The 20,951-nt window shown below is 42.5% G+C and overlaps 3 protein-coding genes across 20 annotated transcripts in view; all 3 read right to left on the reverse strand.

Annotated features, from left to right (window-relative positions):
- Positions 1-9: 9 nt before the first annotated feature.
- LOC129189294 (espin-like) lies at positions 10-1,181 on the reverse strand. Its single transcript, XM_054790859.1, has one exon. It carries the CDS (start codon positions 358-360, stop codon positions 19-21), a length of 342 nt encoding a protein of 113 aa, XP_054646834.1. The 5' UTR covers positions 361-1,181; the 3' UTR covers positions 10-18.
- Positions 1,182-1,369: 188 nt separating this feature from the next.
- scly (selenocysteine lyase) lies at positions 1,370-8,524 on the reverse strand. Of its 2 annotated transcripts, none has more exons than XM_054788935.1 (13): positions 8,395-8,524; positions 7,084-7,151; positions 6,886-6,995; positions 6,722-6,822; positions 6,509-6,650; positions 6,089-6,216; positions 5,690-5,845; positions 5,513-5,619; positions 5,400-5,436; positions 3,733-3,816; positions 3,202-3,301; positions 3,050-3,125; positions 1,370-2,979 (listed from the first exon to the last, which is right to left on the reverse strand). In XM_054788935.1, exons 1-13 carry the CDS (start codon positions 8,458-8,460, stop codon positions 2,826-2,828), a joined length of 1,329 nt encoding a protein of 442 aa, XP_054644910.1. In that variant the 5' UTR covers positions 8,461-8,524; the 3' UTR covers positions 1,370-2,825. The 2 variants fall into 2 exon arrangements, with proteins under 2 accessions (XP_054644910.1, XP_054644911.1); XM_054788936.1 differs by lacking the exon at positions 8,395-8,524 and adding an exon at positions 7,287-8,364.
- An 820-nt stretch (positions 8,525-9,344) lies between these two features.
- The window catches only part of kif1aa (kinesin family member 1Aa), a 56,422-nt gene continuing 44,815 nt past the window's right edge, over positions 9,345-20,951 (reverse strand). For 9 of the 17 annotated variants that reach the window (XM_054788932.1, XM_054788934.1, XM_054788933.1 and 6 more), the window contains 11 exons: positions 18,938-19,052; positions 16,072-16,205; positions 15,934-15,995; positions 15,716-15,861; positions 15,419-15,613; positions 15,240-15,311; positions 15,038-15,159; positions 13,774-13,917; positions 13,502-13,694; positions 13,302-13,420; positions 9,345-12,173 (listed from right to left, as the gene is read on the reverse strand). In XM_054788932.1, coding sequence (XP_054644907.1) covers positions 12,131-12,173; positions 13,302-13,420; positions 13,502-13,694; positions 13,774-13,917; positions 15,038-15,159; positions 15,240-15,311; positions 15,419-15,613; positions 15,716-15,861; positions 15,934-15,995; positions 16,072-16,205; positions 18,938-19,052 — 1,345 coding nt within the window. In that variant the 3' untranslated portion in view covers positions 9,345-12,130. Of the gene's footprint in view, positions 12,174-13,301; positions 13,421-13,501; positions 13,695-13,773; positions 13,918-15,037; positions 15,160-15,239; positions 15,312-15,418; positions 15,614-15,715; positions 15,862-15,933; positions 15,996-16,071; positions 16,206-18,937; positions 19,053-19,279; positions 19,304-20,951 lie in introns of all 17 variants that reach the window. The other 8 variants (XM_054788925.1, XM_054788924.1, XM_054788923.1 and 5 more) reach the window with 1 other exon arrangement.

Genomic DNA, 20,951 nt, shown 5'->3' on the forward strand with positions numbered 1-20,951 from the left:
TTTTCACAACTCCACTGATCACCATGCTCTGAATAGGCCACCATGATCCCTGTGTTGTTTTCTCACCTCCACATTGTAGCCCGCTTGCTCCACCAGCCACTGCAGCTCCAGCACATGTCCGGTGGCGGCGGCATCATGTGCCGGCGTGGCCCCGTTCAAGGCCCGTGCACCACCTGCCAGCCCCAGCTGGCCTACCAGGAACTGCAGGCACTCCAGGCGTCCACACCTGGCCGCGTGGTGCACCGGGCCGGCGCCTTGAGCGTCCACGATGGAGGGCGACAGGTGACCAGAAGATGCCAGCTCCCTAAGGGTGTGAAGATCCCCCGCCCGAGCCGCCTGGATAGCCCGATGAAGAACCATCCTCTCCGGCTCTACAGGTCAGATATGGCACCTTTCAGCTTCTCGGAGCCCAAACATCTCACTGCCTCCGCCCACGCTAGGAAAGTGACACCTGAGCGGCCGGCAGCTGGCCAGCGTGGCCAGTGGGGAGCCGGTGAGCCAGAAAGGTAATGAAAGCCTCCTGCTTTGTGCGGTACTGACCACATGCTGACCCATGCTCCCACGCTTCACTGGAGACATAAGCGCCAGGTCATGGCGCTACGGACAATGCATTGTATTTCCTGCTAAACGTCTGTGGTGGTGGTGGTTGAAGGGGTAATGTATGATTACCTCCATTGATGGATGACATTCTAGCCATAAAGTAGGTTTTCTAGCACGAAATGAATGTTTGTTAGCACCATAACTGTGTTGAAAACAAGCGAACATTACAGTGGCAATGAAGCTATGTAAGCTCAACGCTGGACACCTACTGCAGATCCAAGGGCCTCAGGCCAAGTGCGGCCCAGGAGCCATTTGTGGCCTGTGGCAGTTTTGTTGTTGGCCCGCAGCACATTCTAAAATTCATATTTAACAAGAAAACTAAAATCAGCAGTAATTTTCCAAGAATAAAGTCAAAATATTAACAGACAAATGTCGGAATCTAACGAGAAAAAAGTCAACATTTTTACGAGAATAGCATACTATAATGAAGGAAAACAACATCCTTGCAAAGCATAAAGTTGAAATATTCAAGAAAAACTTTAAAAGTTGTAATATTATGACAGAAGTAGAGAGAAATATTATGGGAATAAAGTCATAATTCCGAGAAGAATATTTAAATGAAAAAGTCAAAATAGTTGGAAAAAAAAACAAAACAAAAAAAACAGCAGAAATGAAAAAACAGCTGTAATTTTAAGAGGATTAAGTCAAAATATTAAGACAAAAAAATCGTATTCTAACAAGAAAAAAAGACAATAAACTCATAATATTATGAGGAAAAACATGTGATTGTTTTTTTTAAGTCGTAATATTATTAGATGCAAACAAAATATAACAATGTAATTTTTTTTAATTAGGTTGGAGAAAAAGTTACAATATGGGAATAAAATCAAAATATTATGGGAATAAAGTCCTAAATTTAAAATTTAAAAGAAGACATTTGAAATAGCTGGAAAATTAAAAAAAAAACAAAACAACAACAGCAGAAACAAAATAAAACTGCTGTAATTTTAAGAAAATAAAAACAAAACATCATAGGAATAAAATCCTAATTATGAGAAGAAAATGTAAAAGAAGAAAGGTGAAATATTAAAGAAAAAATGTTATTTTTTATGATACAGTATTACGATTATTAATATTACGAGAAACAAAACAAAATAAACGTGTCATTTTTAGAAAATTAGTTTGAGGAAAGATTTTGGGGGAATAAAGCCAAAGTATTTATGAGACACCCATAAAAATCCCTAAAAATGTACATTTTTTATACTCTAAACCCCATAACACGCCTCTCACAGCATTAAACACATATACATTCCGTTTGACACATTATTACTGTATATACAATTGTACTTATAAAATGTGCAGTTACACATCATCATGTCTTGTCAGAGCGTCATCCTGCTGGAAAATGTTGAGAGACTTGACGTGTGGGACGGCGACCACTGCTGCACCACTCTTTTTTGCCATCAAACCATTTTCTATTGACGTTACCATAAAAAAAACAGATATTTACAATTCGAAGCAGAGAAAGGAAATCAATGATAATGCGAGGGAGCGAATGACGAAACATAAATGTGCGGCGATTTATTGAATGGCGCATTCTTGGGCAGGCAGTGGGTTTCAAAGTATGAGGCGGGCCTCCCCAGGGACGTCGGGAGCGGCGCAGAAGCTTGAGAAAAATCAAGGAAAGATGAATTTTCTAACCTGCTGAGTGAACTTCAGTTATTTTTAAAGGCAAACTGGACTGATTCATAGTTTCTACAGTGAGAGAGTAAAATCAAGAGTGTAGTGAGCAGAAAACACAATATGATCCAGAAAATCAGCTGTATTATGTTCTGTGAGGGGAGGCACGCTGTGCCACTCTTTGAAAACCCCTGCTTTAAAGGAAACGCGGCAGCTTGAGTAAAATAAGGAATTACTTTAATACTATATAAGTATTTTTGGGGGATTATTTGGTATTTTTGGCGTTTAAAACCCATGTTCTGGAGTTTTATGTGTTTTGTTGTGGCTGATTAATAGTTAGTATGCAAGGAATACTGTACCTCACTAGGTTCCACAGAACTTTGCGGCTAGGTAAGGCCAAAAAGAACTTTAAATTTTGATCCAAAATCTCTATTTACCGTTATACCAGCACACGACACAGCATTAAAATATGAAATATGCATAAGTCTTGACTTCAGAGGAGGAGGGCAGACGCAAATTCAAATACAGTGTAGTTCTTCTGCTGAGTGCCATCCTTCAATGAAGTATAACAAAAATTGGAAGGATGAAGAAAGCGTCAGTGGGGTCTACTTGGTCTGCTCCAACAGTTCCACGGCGTTCTTTAAGTCCTCCACCACCTCATCCACGTGCGCTTTGCAAGTCCTCCTGCCCACGCTCAGCCTCAAGGCGTTAGCTGCCACTTCTGGGAGGACGCCGCAGCTCAAAAGGATGTGTGAAGGCCTGAAGGAGGATGCAGGGATGCTGTGAGAGCGGCTGGAGAGCGAGAGCGACAGAGTGAGGCTGCGTTTACCTGTCTCCGCGGTCGGAGTGGCAGGCGGCACCCACGCTCGCCTGCAGCTTCTCGCAGTGTGACAACACCCGCCAGCCTGACGCAGAGTCACAGGAAGCATTCTAAGTATTTCCTGCCTCTGCAGTGCACTGACACGTAACATAGCACGTCACCTTGTAACCCTGCACCCAGGATGGACACGTTACATGTGTTGGCAAGTTGCTCTGAGCCCACAAAATGGCTGTTAAAGTGCAGCTTGTCTTTAAAAGTGGCCTGACAGCAGGGGGAAAAAAACAAATTAATTGACCGGTGATGTGAATATGAGCCATAAAACAACCAAAATCTTAAAGGGATAGTTTGGATTCTTTGGCATGAAGTTGTATGACATCCCCATCAGCAGTGTCGTGCATCAACAGTGACTTTTCCCCCACTTCATCCCGTGAGCCGAGTTCTGGTCGGATTTCATTGTGGAGGAAAGTAGTTCCGGCTAGTTGCTGCTGACAGAAAATAGCACCGAGTGACTGAGAAGTCTGAATTTTTTGAGGGCAACGGTTTTGTGACGCAAACGCATATTGTTTTGAGAAGCAAAACGCTTAACTTAAGAGAACCGACTAGAACTCGGCTCGGAAGTGTCATCCAACTTCATGTCAAAAAATACAAATTCTCCGTTTAAAAATCTCCTACTCAAGTGTCATTAAAATAACCTTCAGGCGTTCCTCCAGGTAGAGTTTGATGTCCAGCATGTGGCGCTCATAAGATGCACCGTGAGTGGTCACCAGCTCTGCAGCCTAGCAGACGCATATGAGAATAAAGTGGCTAACCTTGCATGATGTTAAAATGTAAGTGTAATGTTAGCACTTTAGCTCACATACATGTAGCTATGTTAGTGTTGCTAACGCTTTTGTCCTCCTAAGCTGCTCCTTAATGTTACGTTGTTGTGTGTGATATATTGCATCTATTGTGTTGAACAATTGCAAAGTATAGTATATATGTCAAAAGTTGATATGGTATAGTTTCTTAAAGGGGACCTATTATAATCATTTTCGGGCCTTTGTATTGAGGTCTGGACTCCTATAGAGCAGCTACACACCATAACACACAAAGAAAGCATTCTAGATCGTCCAGACTCTGGACCTCTTCCTGCAGCGTTTCCTGCCTCCCGCCCAAACGGTCTGTGTAATTTACTCCACCCCGAGCCCTCCTCCAGCCACGCCTCCCGCCGAGCCCACTCCACTGCGATTGGTCACACTCCCTCCACTTGCTGTATGCACACTCTATAATGCTACATAACGCTACACAGACAGCCGCTTTTGTCCGATTACTTACACAAAATAAACACAGTTAGGACACTGATAAACTGTTACAGCTTGCTTTTCTGACTCTTCAACACGGCCAGGTAACGTTGGGAAGGCGTCAGACTTCAGCAACAGTTTGGCGGATAGTCCAGCTTTGTATGTTCACAAAACAGTCCCGAGTGAAGTGCCGTTGACAGATGACATATTTTTCTCTTGCTGCCTGATGCCTTCCACTTCTGCCTGATGCTTGCCTCTTTAGGCACACCCGAAGAAACATTTCCTGGGAGCCATACGTGCTAACGGGGTGAACAGAGCAGAGCGAAGCAGAGCGGGGGAGGGCAGGCCTACAGCATGTGTCAGGGCATGCCCATATAAGGCAGTTTAGGTTGTTTTGACGTCAGTGAAATTATTATTTTTTTAAAACTGTGTAAAACACAGCGTGCAGAGCCAACCAAAACGGCTTTTAGGTCTCACTTCCAAATGTGCAAACCTCATTATGTGATGCGTTGGCATCATTTTACATGAGAATACAACATTGGAACAACATTTATAGGTCAGAAAAGAGGAAAAGCATAACAGGTACCTGTTAAAAAAGCAGGCTTCACTGCACATCTTAAAACATGGCGCTCTGTCAACTATCCGCCAGTCAGCTACAGACTTGGGAGCTGTAAGTTTGATCATTTAAGGGTTTTTTTGCTAGGAAATAGGCTAACCTAGCATGTTGTTCAAATGTGAGTGGAATATTAGCACTTTACCTTTGTGTTGCTAACGCTTGTTAATGTTATGTTGTTGTGTGTGATATGTTACATCTATAACGTTGGTCAGTGCAGCGTTACAGTGTAAAAATTGGATAAAGTAGACAATTGCACTTCTTGCAGACAGACGCATTGCCGGAGATAGGTGTGGAAAAACGCAGCTCATTAGCATTAAAGCTACACACACGCACAAAACACCGTGTTTCCAGTAGTGCTTACTAAAAGTCTAAATTCCAGCATCAAGGGTAGATTTTGGACACACCTATTGTGGCACAATAAGAAAAGTACAACAACATGGAACTTTTAAGCTAGCAAACATACCTTCCCCAGTCCAGCAATCATTGGTGTGTTTTCAGTGCTGCAACGTTACAAAAAGGAGATATGCTTAATGCAACGACTCCCACTGTTTCATGCATGTACAGTAAGATGATTACCCCGGTCTAAAATTCCTCTCCTGTCCGCCGCCAAAGAGCATCGGATAGAGCGGCGTTGTCACTCCGGGGCCGTTGACAAACAATGCACCAATCCGTGGCGCATAAAACTGAAAGATGAAAAACATTAATATTTGACCGTGGCGTAATAGAAGTGTTTCAGCATACAAACTCTCCAACCTTGTGACCCACGATGGTTAGGTAATCCACACCCAGGTCGCCCACATCCACTTGGATCTTCCCCAGAGCCTGGGCAGCATCCGTGTGCAGGAGGATGCGGAGACGCTGGCTCTGCTTGTTCAGACTCTTGACACTCTGGCAGATCTCACGGACAGGCTGCAGAAAAGTTAAAAAAACAGCCACAGTGCATCCATTTGTAATTGTTTGCGTGGTGAGATTGTTAGCATTTGCATTAAAATGTAGTAGTTTCTCCCTTAGCCCATGCTTACACCCTCCAAAAAGCTTTTGTTGAAGTCAATTTGGTCTTGATTGTGTAACCTTGCTCCCAAGCAAACACACAGCAAATACAGTGCAGGTGAAGTCTGTCCATGTCATAAAATGAAAGACCTTCTTTCTTACCATGATGACGCCCGTCTCATTGTTGGCCAGCATTATGGTCACGAGGCAAGTGCTGGGGCGCACGGCGGCCAAGACATCGCTCACCTCCACGTGGCCCGTCACCGTGGAAACGGGCACAAAGGTCACATCTGTGGCAAAAAGATTCAGTGTTTCTCACAGGGCTGCAAGCTATTTGTGGCTGGGGTGATGGCGTCATCGGCAAATTAGCACAATCATTTTTATGGCGGCTGTGGGAGACAAAAATTGAGCAAAAAACATAAAAAGTAAAACAACTATATTTAGGAATACGCTTTCTTCTGTTGCTTCTTTTGGTATTTTTTTATGTCACAAGCAAGACAGAGCCAGCACAAATAAGGACTGTACGGAAAACACTGAACATCAAGCGCAAAAAATACACAACATTTATTGCTGTCCTCGTACCCGCCTTGCCATCCCTCTGCAGGTGCTCGGCCACGAGTTTAATGGAGTCGTGCTCCACATTGGTTGTGATGATGTGTGGAAGCTTCCCATTCTGGTGTCTCTTGAAATGCTCTATGGCAGTGTGAAGCACCATGTTGTTGGCCTGGAAGATAGCTTTATTCCTGTTTACCAATATTAATATTAAATGTGCCTGCGGAGAAGTGTCAGCGCTACCTCAGTTCCTCCTGAGGTGAAAATGATGTCCTCTGCTTTGCCTCCGACCATCCTTGCCACATTCTCTCGGGACTGACTGATGATAGCCTTCGCTTTGAGGCCTGACATGCACATGGATTATTGAGATCATACACATCACAGCCAAATGATGAAAGTAGGCTCACCTGCTTGGTAGCTGCTGCTGGGGTTCCCCCAAGCATCCTGTAAGGCCTCAGAAACAGCCTGTATCACTTCCGGTTCCAGTGGCGTTGTAGCATTATAGTCCATATATATTCTTTATCAAACAAGAGTGGCTTATTGACGCATTAATGAATTCATTCATGAAACAACACAGGTAAGGTCAGCAGTTGGTAGAGTCTCACCTGTCGCGGTTAAGTTCAGCATAATGAAACGCATCACAGTTGACATCACCATCTCCATGATCGGTCATCTGCAAGTGAGGAAAAAGGCAAAGCTTGCTCACTTATTTTTTTGAGTCCAGATTGAATGGAATCATCTTTTCTAATAAATAAATAATTATAATTTTTTATAATTAAAAATAATTTTCAGCATATCCTGCTCATACCCAGCAATGCATTTTTGTCCTCCGTAGGGGACAAATGTTTCACAGCCTTCTTTCAAAAGCAAAACGCTCTAAAAGAACAACAACCGACATGCACACAGGAGAACTAAGTTATTAAATACACCCAGTCATTATGTTTTTGGTAATATGCATTCATTTTTATATACTGAAAACAACACTACTTTTTCACTTTTTTACATAAAATGATGACGACAGAAGAAGCAACAAAGCAACATTTTTTAATGGCAAATCTTCATATAATTGTAAAAAAAAAAAAAAAAGTATTAATTCACATGCAACTAAACAAAAAAAACAGCAAAAATGAGACAAATAAAGGAAGAAAGCATTATATACAGACAAAATGCTGAAATGTTGATATTTGTAACTAACAACACCACAAAGCTTTGTATCTAAACGCAGTTTGGACATCCCTGGCTTTTGATATGTACCGCTCCAATATGGCGCCCGTAAACGTGGGTACTTAAGATGACGTACTAAGCGCGCCGTGTTCGGAAAGAAGTTGAACAGAAAAATAATAATAATAATAGAAAGAAAAGAAAATAAAGCAGTAACGCCGCACCAAACTTTTATGCAGACAGACGAATCAACATAAAAAAGTCAAATAAGCTGTATAAAATATGTGTAAACTGATAAATAAATATGCCATCAGCCGGTGGCTGGTGGTCGTAATGGCGTAATGGTGCACAAAGTGAAACTGAAACTAACAGGGTGACATGTATTACAGCAAACAAAACACACACCTAACCCATGATTTAAATGAGACACAACAACTTTGCTCAGGACTCCAATGAACAGTAGAGATTATAAAGGACTTTGTCTGATTTCTTCTCGTGTCAGACATGACGTGTCATCGTTGACTTCCTGGTGTCAAAATAATTAAAACTAATACGTACACGGATAATATATAAAGCGACAAAACGCCTGCAAAAGCAGCAACTAAAAGATGTTTTAGTAGCATCGACATTAATAGCTGACGTTAGCGAGTACGGCCTGCTAACACTGCTAGCATAATGACGCTCGTTTAAGATCCGTACAATATGTAAGAATAAACGCTTCATGATAGCCCGAGATGCTTTTATTCTACTCTGACCTTGTCAAAAGATGCAAAGTTGTCCGGTGGATGATTTTTTTTTTTACTGCCGCTGACGTCAGTCATCAGTTAGCAAGGACACGGAAAGCGGCTGCTCCGGGGTTGCCAGGTATGGTGAGCCGAAAACCGCATTCAGGGTCGATCCAAATATCGATAGTACCAAGAATGTATCAGTACCAAACTGATACTAACGTGTTTAACAAATGTTTTTTGTTGTTTGTATTGCTTAATTGTCATTTTTTTTGTTAACTTATTTTGCATTATTCTGTTTATTTTGTTCAAGGAAATAACTATATTATTTTGTTAATACTGCTACATTGTCTGATATTGTTGTAGTTATATATTGTTGATTCACTGTTTGCCTGAAAGCCTGTTTTTTATTCTGATTATTACCACGACTCACAAAATAAAGGTGAAAGAATTAATTATTTTGAGTCAAAAGTATCAGTAGCAGTATCAGCAATACTGGCCTGGCACTGTAGTTAAGTTGTACTGTTTCGATACCATACCATCATACCGTCGTTGCCAGGTATGACTCAGTATTTGGCACCTCAATACTCTGGACAGGTTGAAATGAATGGCTAAAGCGTGTCAGAGTGCATTCAGTAAAATTATGGCTAATGAGAAATAACAGGTCCATGGCTTGGTGTTGCATCATTTTCATCTTTATTTCATATATGACAAGTTGTTCAGTGCACACAAACATTGGACAGCAAACTCCAACACTCAAAAGACACTCACTGAACGACGACTTCCCGTGTGGGGGTTTTGTAAACGGGCGCCACTCGATGACACACTGTTCACAGCAATCATGTCGATATGTACAAAGCAAAGTCGTTTCAACAAAGAACAAAGTGTGGAAGCACAACAATGTCAATCATTGTCCATTCAAAGTGGAGATGGGATGGGGAGGAGTGGGGTGAAAGGTGTGCATATTGTGGCAGGAATGGAGAGGTTAACTACACACACACACACACACACACACACACACACACACACACACACACAGCATCAGCAGTACAGTATAACCTTTAACCTGTGTCAGGTTTCCTGATAATCTACAATCAAATAGGACAACCCCACTGTGGAGTGGAGCAGTACAGTGGCCGACAGGGGCCAACGCTCCAAACGTAGAAATTATCTAAAACCAAAAACACACAAACACCATAAAACACATAAAAAATGCTGCAGTCACATAAACGCTGCAGGATCAAAAAGAAATGCAAAAAAAAAATGCTGCAAATGCAATGAGAGCATGCATGAGAGAAATGCTGCAGTTGACGAAGCAGAACATCAGGCTAATAGGAAGTTGGCGAGTCTACCAGGGGCGCCAGACCCGAGGCTGAGGGACATCCATCTTTAAAGACATGAGGAAATGCCCAGACAAAAGTTTGCAGAATGAAAACGTGCTTTTATATTTATGTTTTTGTAAACTCTTGGTTGTAAAAATCGGTTGCTCTGTAATACTATAAAATATTACATCTTAAGTCTTTAAAGACAAATATCCCTCAGGTTTGGCTCCGCCGGTAGGCTCCCCAGCTTCATAGTAGCACAGCTAATTTACATTTTGTTGTTTTCGGGGTTTGTGTGTGTTTTGGGCAATTGCAGTATTTTTATTTTGCATCTTGTAGCATTTATGTGATTGCAGCATTTTCCTGTTGCAAGCGTTATACGATGCTTGCGTGCTTTTGGATCATTTCTGTGTTAGGAGCATTCGCCACCTTTGGGCCACCATAAAACACTCCCAGAGTAGTGGTTTTGAAAAATATTGTCGTACATTCAGTGTGATACTTTTTGTGACTGCGACAACTTAACTTTGGTTGGATAAAATGCGACATGACTATGCACGATGAAACAACAGCATGGAGAACAAGATGGATCCCACTGTTGTGTGGCGTGTGATAAGGATTGTGTTGACAAAGAAGTGAGACGCTGCTTCATTAAGATTGTGTCATGTGCAAACCACAGAGGTGTTCCCTCACTTATGATGCCAGTCTTGCAATAAATAAAATACTCAAACGTGAGACTGTTGATAACATGCAAAGTAGTGAAGTATCATCCATGGATGACTTTCAAAGAAGAGCAACTTGCATGAAGTACATGTACATGTATGCTTCCAAATGTGCGCATAGTTTATTTTGAGCATGCACTCAGGCTAGCTGACCTGATGCAGGCTCGTCGTCCGATATTCACATTGAATTGCGCGGGGAAACGCACAGACGGATCACAGTGGCGGCAGCGCAGTGGAACCCAAAGTCCAACACAACAGAGCTCGGGGAAATAAATGGCCTTAAAAGTCGCACAAACAAGCAAGACTTACTGCACAGTGCGTGAGACCGCGTCAATTAACGCCTCTATTCAATACACCACAGAGTCTCCCATGGTCGCTGGGTGTGTGGTCTGCAAAAGCAAATAACAGCCGGAGTCTCTACTTAGCGTGACTTGGCATTAACAGCAGTGGCTGTAGGCAACCTCCCGTTTTTTTTTTTTTTTTTTTAATGAACTGCACAAGATGGCGCCCCTCGCTGGAAAAAAGTTTGGACACCCCTGATCTAATATCTCACTATATTGATGAACAGACGCTATATACTGCGTGACCAGGTCAGCTGTGGTGCGTGCGTATGAGGTGTGTTAAGAAGCAGAGTTACGATGTCATCTATTGTGCGGAGTCTGTGTCCCACTATAATGTCATGGTGAGAGGGTGAACAGATAATGCCAAATGTATTTGTGGCGGGCCACCACGTGACTTTTCGCTACCTCCTAATCTGTCGTAATAATCCTCTTCCCCTTTTCATATTTGATTCCAGGCCAGTTTGCATGAGTAAACATTGAGTGTATGACTCGACTTGATAAATACACAAACCCCTGTAGATGATGATGATGATGATGCAGGGATGAAAAGCAGAAATAGCAGCATGAAGGTTGTAGATTGAGAGCAACCGGTGTAGAGGCAAAGTGTGCATGGCGACTGAGGCACTGCATGTAATCACATATATGCACATTATTCACTTCCCAATCACGTAGCGCTTTCACGTTTCACCTTTTCTTCTTGCCAAACAAAGGTGTGTGGGGGGGGGGTTCATTCAAGTGATCCAACGTGACGTCAAGTCAACCATGTGGCGTCGAGGTTGTGGCATTATTAAAAAAAAGAAAAGAAAAAGAAAAAAATTGCGGGACCTCCTTTACAAAGTGCAGTGTGCAGAAATTGCACCGTACTTTAGAAATATAAATGTCTTTGTAAATAAATACATGCAGAAATAAATAAGAGAGGCAGGTAAATATCTCCATATATCACAAATGATGAGTGATTGTGGCGTCGTGTGTGTGTGTGTGTTTTTTTGTTTTTTTTTAAATCATGGTGCAAGAACAAAAGATGTATGTATGCATTAGTGTGTATTTGCTAGCTGTACGCACGTAGCAACACAGAGCTGCAGAGTAGAGGAGAGAAGAGTCGGCGTGTTTGTCCGCTCCTGGCTGACGTGGCTTTTTGCAAGGACTCACGCCACACGCACAGTATGCATAAGGCCCGATGTGCCACTGACAACAACTACAGTACATCACCACACGTATGAGAGAATCGGACGTTACAAACCGCTGCTAGGAGGAGGACAGCCACCCACCCCCTCGCTTCCTCACCGCCTCTACGGCCGGACACGAGGTGGCGGCGGAGGGGAAGAAGGTCTATGTACATCTCAAGTCTTTGTCATGATCATGATCATTCCCTCCACCTTCGTCCTCACATTCTCATCTGTCCCACTCGTCTTCTGGACAACTTTGACCTGACAGACAGGAAAACAAATATTTATGAAAAATACATAATAATTTCAGGCACATTTCTTTGAGACAATTGAGGTACTTAGGTACTCTTAGTTCAAAGTCCAAAGTAAAGCCCGGGGCTGATTTGCGGCCCGTGGCTGTTTTTTCATTGGCCCGCGGTACATTCTAAAAATATAATTTAACAAGAAAACTCAAAAGTATAAAATAAAATTTTAACACGAAAAATTTAACAAGAAAAAGTTATAATTTTATGGGAAAAACGTCATAATATTATGGGGGAAAACAACGTCATTTCAGTAGCATAAAGTTGAAATATTAAATAATTTTTAAAATTATTTTTTAAGTCATAATATTAGATGAAACTAACAAAACGAGAAATAAAGTTGTAATTTTTGCAACATTAGGTTGAGGAAGAACATATAATGTTACGAGAATAAAGTGAAAATATTATGGGAATAATGTAAGAATAGTTGGGAAATTTAAAAAATAACAACATCACAAATGGGGAAAACTGCTGTAATTTTATGAGAATAAAGCCAAAATATTAAGAGAAGAAAGTTGTATACTAACAAGACATTTTACGAAAACAAACTTGTAATATTAAAGAGGAAAAATAATGTCATTTTAGTAGCATAAAGTTGAAATATAATATTATGGGAACAAACAAACCATTATGGGAATAAAAACATAATATTATGACAATAAACTCATAATATTCCGAGAAGAAAAATTACAATGATAATTGAAGAAGAAACTTGAAATATTTGGGAAAAAAACAACAGCAAAAAGGTGACAATTTTCTGTGAATAAACTCGTAATATTAATATGCTATAAGCAACAGCAGAACATGTTATTTTTACGACGATTATTTAAGAAAAAAGCTGAAATACTTGGGAAAGAAAACATCAGCAAAAATGGGAAAAAAAAGCAAAGAGTGAAGTTGGTATTATTAATATGCTTTTTCACCTCTATCACAAAGCTGAGATGCACTTTTTTACTTGATAAAACAATATTAAAGTGGCATCCTTTCATTATTCACTATGTGGTCCTCGCTGGAAAAAATTTGGCCACCCCTGACTTATAAGTATGAGTCCTTAAGTAGTCTTCCACAAAAAAAGAGGATGCATTACCTGATAGTCCCCGCCAAGAGAGGATTGAAGGCATACAGCCAGTCATGCATGTCTTTGTCATTCGTGGCTTGAAGCAATATTCCGCGATGCTCTGTACACACGGCAAACGTGTTTGGGGTCTGCATAAAACGGTGGAGAAATCCCCCATGAGAATATGTTGGATCACCAAGATGATTTGTGATGTCTGTTGGAGCAGTTACCTTCAGCATTGCCTGCTGGTCCTCGCTGTACTCCACCTGTGCGGAGGACAGATTGAGGATGGCGCGCTCCACGGCATCGCGCTCTGTGTTGTAGATGTAGACGTATGGCCGCCGCACCACCACGTAGCGCTTCACCCAGCCATTGGTGTGCGGCTCCAAGAAATGTAAGTAGCCTTTTTTGGACACAATGGGGCTGCAAGTACAAGAGTTTCTTTTACAAGCCTTGGCAGAGGCCTGCACTCTTGTTACGTGTTTAATAGTAGCTGCCTCACCTGACTCGAATCTCCTGGATGTCAGGAACAAATCTACGGATGCGAGGTTTGCCTTCAGAGGCTCCACTGACAGACTTCTTGGCCTCTGCGTCCTGCTGCGTGTCGGGACCTGGGCTGACGGCACGAGAGCGAGGAACAGGAGGTCTGCAAAAGTAGGAACAAGTGTCAAGACTCTTGATTGGCTGGACAAACATTGCAGCTCTTAAATAATCCAACCATCCATTTTCTATACCGCTTCATCCTCATTAGGGTAGCGGGGGCATGCTGGAGCCTATCCCAGCTGACTTCGGGCGACAGGCGGGGTACACCCTTGCCAGCCAATCGCAGGGCACATATAGACAAACAACCAATCACACTCACATTCATACATGGACAATTTAGAGTCGCCAATTAACCTCACATGCATGTTTTTGGGAATGTGGGAGGAAGCCGGAGTACCCGGAGAAAACCCACGCGCACACGGGGAGAACATGCAAACTCCACAGAGAAATGCCCAACAATCGAACCCAGGTCTTCCCGATCTCCAGGCTGTTCCTGTATTGGCCAACGTGCTAACCACTAGACCACTGTGCCAATGCCAATTTAGTGCCTGTATTATATTTCCTTTCAGTCATCCATATCGGATATCACATTCCATGTCGTTTAGTTTGCTATGGACTGACTCTCATAGTTAATGTATCGTATTTACATCATATTTAATGTATTTCTAATGTACCATAATTAATGCACCTGTAATGGACTGTAATTACATCATATTTAAAGTACTTCTAATGTACCATATTTAATGTACCTCTAATGGACTCTAATTACATCATATTGAACGTACCTCTAATGTACCCTACTTACATCATATTTAATGTACTTCTTATGTACCATATTTAATGTACCTCTAATGGACTGTAATTACATCATATTTAATGTACCATCTAATGTACTGTATTTACATCAAATTTAATGAGCATCTAATGTACCATATTTACATTATTTGGTTTGGTTTAATTTTATTTGAACATGCATGCAGGTTACAATGGAATAAATCTCATGAATCATTTCATAGTTCCACATGTCCAAAAGGAGTAGGAAGAAGCAAAGCTTATGTACAGTGTACCATCTAAGAATGTACCATATTTACACCAAATGAATGTACCATCTAAAGTACAATAGTAATTGTACATCATACAGTATACAAGTATAATGGTCTAATTTCATGCCTTGTGTTGATATGCGACAACACCAACAAACACACAGGCGTCTGAGAGCAGACCTGAGTTCAGCGTTGCTATAGCAACCCTCCACCAGGGAAGGGCAGGTGGAGGAGGGTGCAATGGTGTTAAGGGCCGAGATGGAGGGAGAGTCTCTCAGCGTGGTGATGGACATCTCAGATATCTGCACACACACGATCGCAAATGTGTGTTAGCATTTTGAGAGACAATTTTTTGCCTGGTGCAGGTCTGCACAGGAAGTACCTTGCTTTCACTGGCGCTGACGCATACGTGGCTGTACTCTCTGTCGAAGGAGTGAGTCAGCAGCCGCAGACACTGTGTGTAGAAAAGCATAGCATTTATTGATATACAGCATATCTGCAGGAAGAACTATACACTGGCAACAAAAACAAGATGAAAGGAGGATCTCAGCGATAGGCGACCTTGGCGGCGAGCTCGCGCTGTCTCTCAGTGGTGAGTTCTGAACCAGCGCTAACATCCGGCTCGGCCTCCGAGGGTCGGGGTGAGTCGCTCAGCAGCTCCTCTGTGACACACACTGATGGCTGAACCCCCCGACCTGCAAGCAGGGTGGACTCCAGCTTCTCTCTCAGTAAGAGGAAATGTTTGGTCTTCTCCACCTGAAGGACAAAAATGATGGATCGGAAACATCAAACAACTTGCTTGTTCGGGACTAGCGGATGTAGACTGATGGTCTACAGTTATATTTTTTTTGCTCTCACATCTTGAAGCAGGCTGAGTTTCTCCAACTCCCACTGATGCTCCAGAATGAGACTGTCGCTGCGAGGCCTCCACCCGGCCAGGTTCTCCTCCCCGCGGACGTAGGCCACCGAGGTGTCCAGCACCCGCCTGCGTCGCCTCTGCATGCCTTGCGACGGAACGCCAGACAGTGTTAGATGAGAAAGCGCTCCAGAAGGGTGCCTCAAATATTGACTCTTACCTGGACTTCCTGCATCCGCCAGGTTGCACAGGCTGACCTCATATACGCCGGTTATGCGGTTTCTAGAGAAGAGGAAGAGGGAGCCCTTTAGTGAAGGAGAGGAGCCAGACGCTGCAACACCTTTCGATAAAAACGTACCCATCTGCCGCTCGCAGGCTTCCTGTGCCAAAAAGGTTGCGAATGGAGCGAGACGCTGAGAGCTTTGTGTCGCGAGAATAAAACACCATGCAAATATCTTTGGTTATGACGGCTGGCTGGTTGCAGTTCTCCATCTGTAGCAGATAGAAGATGAAGAAAGAGGAAGGAAGAAGAAGAAGAAGAAAAGAACATATGTCATGCTCACAGCATTCAAACAATAGTCCACAATCTAAATACTATCCATTCAAATATGCACATCCTGTAAAAATCTGTCAATCCATTTACATATACACATCATGTAAGCCTGTGTGTCCATTCTATCTCTCACACACACACACACACACACTCACAAGATTAGCATTTGTCCAGTCACATAACACAAAATATAAACATGTGTTTGTCCATTCACACACACACACGCACAAACACACACACACACAACGTAAACACTAATTTATCCATTCACATACGCAGGTCATGTAAAAACCTGTCTGTCCATTCACATACTGTTGACACATTTGTCCAGTCACATAACACATACACTAAGTCCACGACTAACGAACATCCGACGTGCGAACATTCGGAGATACGAACACAAGCCGACTAGTCTATATTTTCATGTGTTTTGCCTTATAAGTCCATATTTATACTGCTACATGCTTGACCAGCCAGCCCATATTTATTGTATACTGGTACATGCCTGACCAGCAGAGGGCACTGTGACACTGCTAATGGGACCAACAGCGGAGAACAAGAGGAGGAGGAGGGGAGGAGGGGAGGAGAGTGAAAGCTACATTGTGGCTGTATGATACAACCCGGACAGAGCGTGTGGTTAAAGTTTATGAAGAGTTAATAGGCCTGCTTAATTCTACACCACCCATAGAACACTACCTCTTTTAGAAGAGTCTTACGATGATGACAATTTGTCCTTTTTTTCCAATATCTCCTCCTCCACTACCAACAACGTATGCTCGGCCACTCCTCTTCAAAGGTAAATAACATTTATCATTACGTATTATTATATCATTTTTATTATTGTTTTTTTCATTAATTATCCTCGTTTAATATTACTACTGCATCCAAACTCATATTTACATACATACGCATATACTGTATATATGTATACATGTACATGTAGTACCTATATCATTGGTAATATTACCTTTTCCCCTACTTAAGAACAATTCGACATAAGAACGGTCGTCTGGAACCAATTGTGTTCGTTAGTTGGGGACTTAGTGTACTCTAAACATGAGTTTGTCCATTCACATACACACACCTACAATGTAAACATCAAATTTTTACATATGCACATCATGTAAAATCTGTCTGTCCATTCACATACACACACACACACACACACACACACACACACACACACACACACACACACACACACACACACACACAAGGTAAATCGCAGTCTATCCATTCACATATGCAAATCCCACCAAAATCTGCCTTTTGATTTTACATACACACACTATGCAAGTGGCCGCACGGTGGCCTAGTGGTTAGCACAGTCAGGAGATCTGACTGGGTTCGAATGTCCGCTTGGGCATCTCCGTGTGGAATTTGCATGTTCTCCCCGTGTGTGTGTGGGTTTTCTCCGGGAACTCCGGTTTCCTCCCACATTCCAAAAACATGCATGTTAGGTTAATTGGTGATTCTAAATTGTCCATAGGAATGAATGTGAGTGTGAATGGTTGTTTGTCTATATGTGCCCTGCCATTGGCACGCGACCAGTCCAGGGTGTACCCTGCCTCTCGCCCAAAGTCAGCTGGGACAGGCTGCAGCATACCCCCACAATCCTAATGAGGATAGGCGCCATAGTAAATGGATGGATGGACACAATGCAAGCATCAGTGTTTCTATTCGCATACACTCACAATCTCAACATAGTTCTGTCCATTTACATAACGCACAATGTAATATATGCACGTCATGTTAAAATCTGTCTGGGCTTTCTATCCATTCACATATGCACACCATGCAAAGATCTATCTTGTTTACTTATACCACTTACTTACAATAAAAACATGTCTATCCATTCATATAACACATAGTGTAAACAGCAGTCTGTTCATTCACATATGCACAAGGTAAATAAATGTGTACATTCACATACACACAATCTAATCACCAGTTTATCCATTCACATAACACAACTTCAGCCTATCTATTCACTAGGGGTGTCACAAGATCTCATGTCCCAAGAGCTTGCAAGATTAAAATGTGACAAGGTTTCTTGTTCAGAAAAAAACTGCCTCATGGCCACTCGGCCTGGACGATAATAAATAAATTAACTAAGTATACAATAAATGAAAATTAGCTCAATGATTGTCATGTGCATGCTTGTCTGTTTTCCTCATCTCCCGCCTCCAAACAGATGAGTCAGCACCTTGGCGCGTTTGTTCCATAGAAAAACGGCATGAATGGGGTGAGCCCTTTTGTCAGTTATATTGTTTGTCTCGGTGGGTGGAGGCGGGGCCGCAAGCATACATACACACAGAGTGCAGAAGAGTGTGGCCTCGTGAGGAGCAATGCAATGTAACGTAGTAGAAATAAAATGTGTAGATTGCAATATATTATACTGTATATATGCAATATTTTTTCATTGTACTTTTCTGAAAAGCAATGTTAAAATCTCGTCTCGTATTGTAGGCCCAATCTCGTCTCGTGTATCATCTCGTCTCGTGAACCGACTGTCTCGTGACACCCCTACAATTCACATAACAATGTAGACACTGGTCTGCAGACCTTTTTCTGAGAGAGAAAAAACTAGTGTCTGAAAACTACAGGTCTGAACCTGGATGACCTCACCACTGGCTAACGCCAAGCTGGAGGAGAGCAGGATGAAGCATACCTCCAAGTAGGCAGACAGGGTCATGTAGATCTTCTCCCCGTATGGAGTGACCCGGTTGAGAAGTAAGGAGTTGTGCATGGAGCTGTCCCAAGCTGTCTCAAAGCGGTAGAAGGTCCTGAGGTGCAGCAAAGAATGTGAATTAGGACAAATCATCGCACACGTCAATACTGGTCCAAACAGGGGTGCACTACAACGACAAGTGATGCACTCAAGGTGTGAACAAATATGACGATGGCATCATGCTGACTGGCACCGTGACTACTACCACAAAGACGCAGCTGACATGAAGGTGAATGGAGCACGAGTGGAAGGAAGGGGGTTGGATGAGAGGCAGTGAAATACCTATGGTCAAGTTCCTGGGTAATGCTGTGAGGGAGGAAGAAGAGATTGGCAGAAGAACACAGGGTGAGGGGCAGGAAGTGTGATGAGTTTGTGGGCTTGTGTGGTGATGGGTGCAAGACCGTGGATGTGACAGTTCAACCCATCAATATATACTCTGTAAGGTTCCTCTCATCTACCCGTCAAGTAACAAAACATGCTCATTCCTCCACAACCTTGGAATGGTTTCTGGAATGTGTCCTTGCAAATCCCTTTTTTTCCATTTCAGGTAAGTCCTTGCTGACTCCTGCGTCCTGTCCCTTGATGTCGTGCTGAACGTGAGTTTATCTTTAGTTGAAGCGACTAAATATGAAAAGTCTTTGATTCCATTCCCGCCGCAGTATCTCCAACTTCACTTTAGGACGTTTTTTGGCGCTCTCTTATATAAGTACACACCCACCCAAGCAGATGTCGTAAAGTTTTAACATCCCCCAAAGATTGCCTCATCTTTGGGGGAGGGAAGGGTCACAATAGAGTTGTTGTTGGCATGGCTGGTGAACGACCGTCGTGCATAACAACAGGTCGTTTGTCCAATTTCCCTCCCCCAAAGATTGCCGTATTCCAAGAGAAGGGTCACATCAGAGTTGTTGTCGGGCGTGGCTGCTGAATGACCGTCCTGCATAACAACATGTTGTTCGCTTAACTTCCCTCCCCTAAAGACTGCATCATTCTAAGGGAAGGGTTACAATAGAGTTGTTGTCGGGTGTGGCTGGTGAACACCCGTCCCGCATAACAATTGGTCGTTCGCATGCCTGGTTGCGAAACAGATGTCCTAACACCCCCTCCCCCCAAAGATTGTCTTATTCCACAAGAAGAGTGGCCACTAACAAGCTGTCCAGTGTAGCTTTAGAAGCGACAATTCTGATACAAGCGACTTTTTGATACAGACAGGCTCTAATAAGACTCCCAACATTGCAGCACCTATAGGGGAAAGTGCCAACGGTGATCTAATAGCTCACAAGAGAGCGACGTTTGAAATAGTGGCAGCTAGAATGATGTGTCCGTATAAAAATACATTAGTAATACGGGACTACTTGTCTTCCTGTGAAAGTTCTGTAACTGTTATGGCAATCATTGGCTGTTGCACAGGAAAAATACAAAAAAACGCATTTGGGAGTGACTTGAATGCATCATGCAAGATCACTTGCTTGTTTTTAAGAGAAGTGCATCATTACTACACTGATCAACCAAACTAATCTAAATTCAAATCAAATCTAAATTGGGGGATGGTCTCGTAAATAGTACATAATTAGATTTGAGTTTGGCTTTTGATGAACTGCCACAGTGAGTCAAATGTCAAGAAGTGAAAATAAATTCCTTCTTCTGCACCGTTATCCAGAGCAGCACCAGGATGTGCCCCTGCACCTTCCCTTTTCGTTGAAACCAACTATAGAATTGTTGCACAATCCCTCTAACCAACCAATTAAGCGACCTGCTCATTTCAGGAGATTTTAATATGATACTGAATACCAGTGGTGCACCATAGTAAGTTTATTTAATAAAATACTCCATAAAGCTCACATTACATACAGGGTAAATCTGCATTCTTCTCCTCTTGGCCGACAAGCTCGAATTTCGCAGCGGCCTCCCCTGACCATGCCTACTCTAATGGTTATCAGCAAACAGTAACAAAGAA

The sequence above is a fragment of the Dunckerocampus dactyliophorus genome, chromosome 10, assembly GCF_027744805.1.
Source record: "Dunckerocampus dactyliophorus isolate RoL2022-P2 chromosome 10, RoL_Ddac_1.1, whole genome shotgun sequence".
NCBI classification, from domain to species: domain Eukaryota; kingdom Metazoa; phylum Chordata; class Actinopteri; order Syngnathiformes; family Syngnathidae; genus Dunckerocampus; species Dunckerocampus dactyliophorus.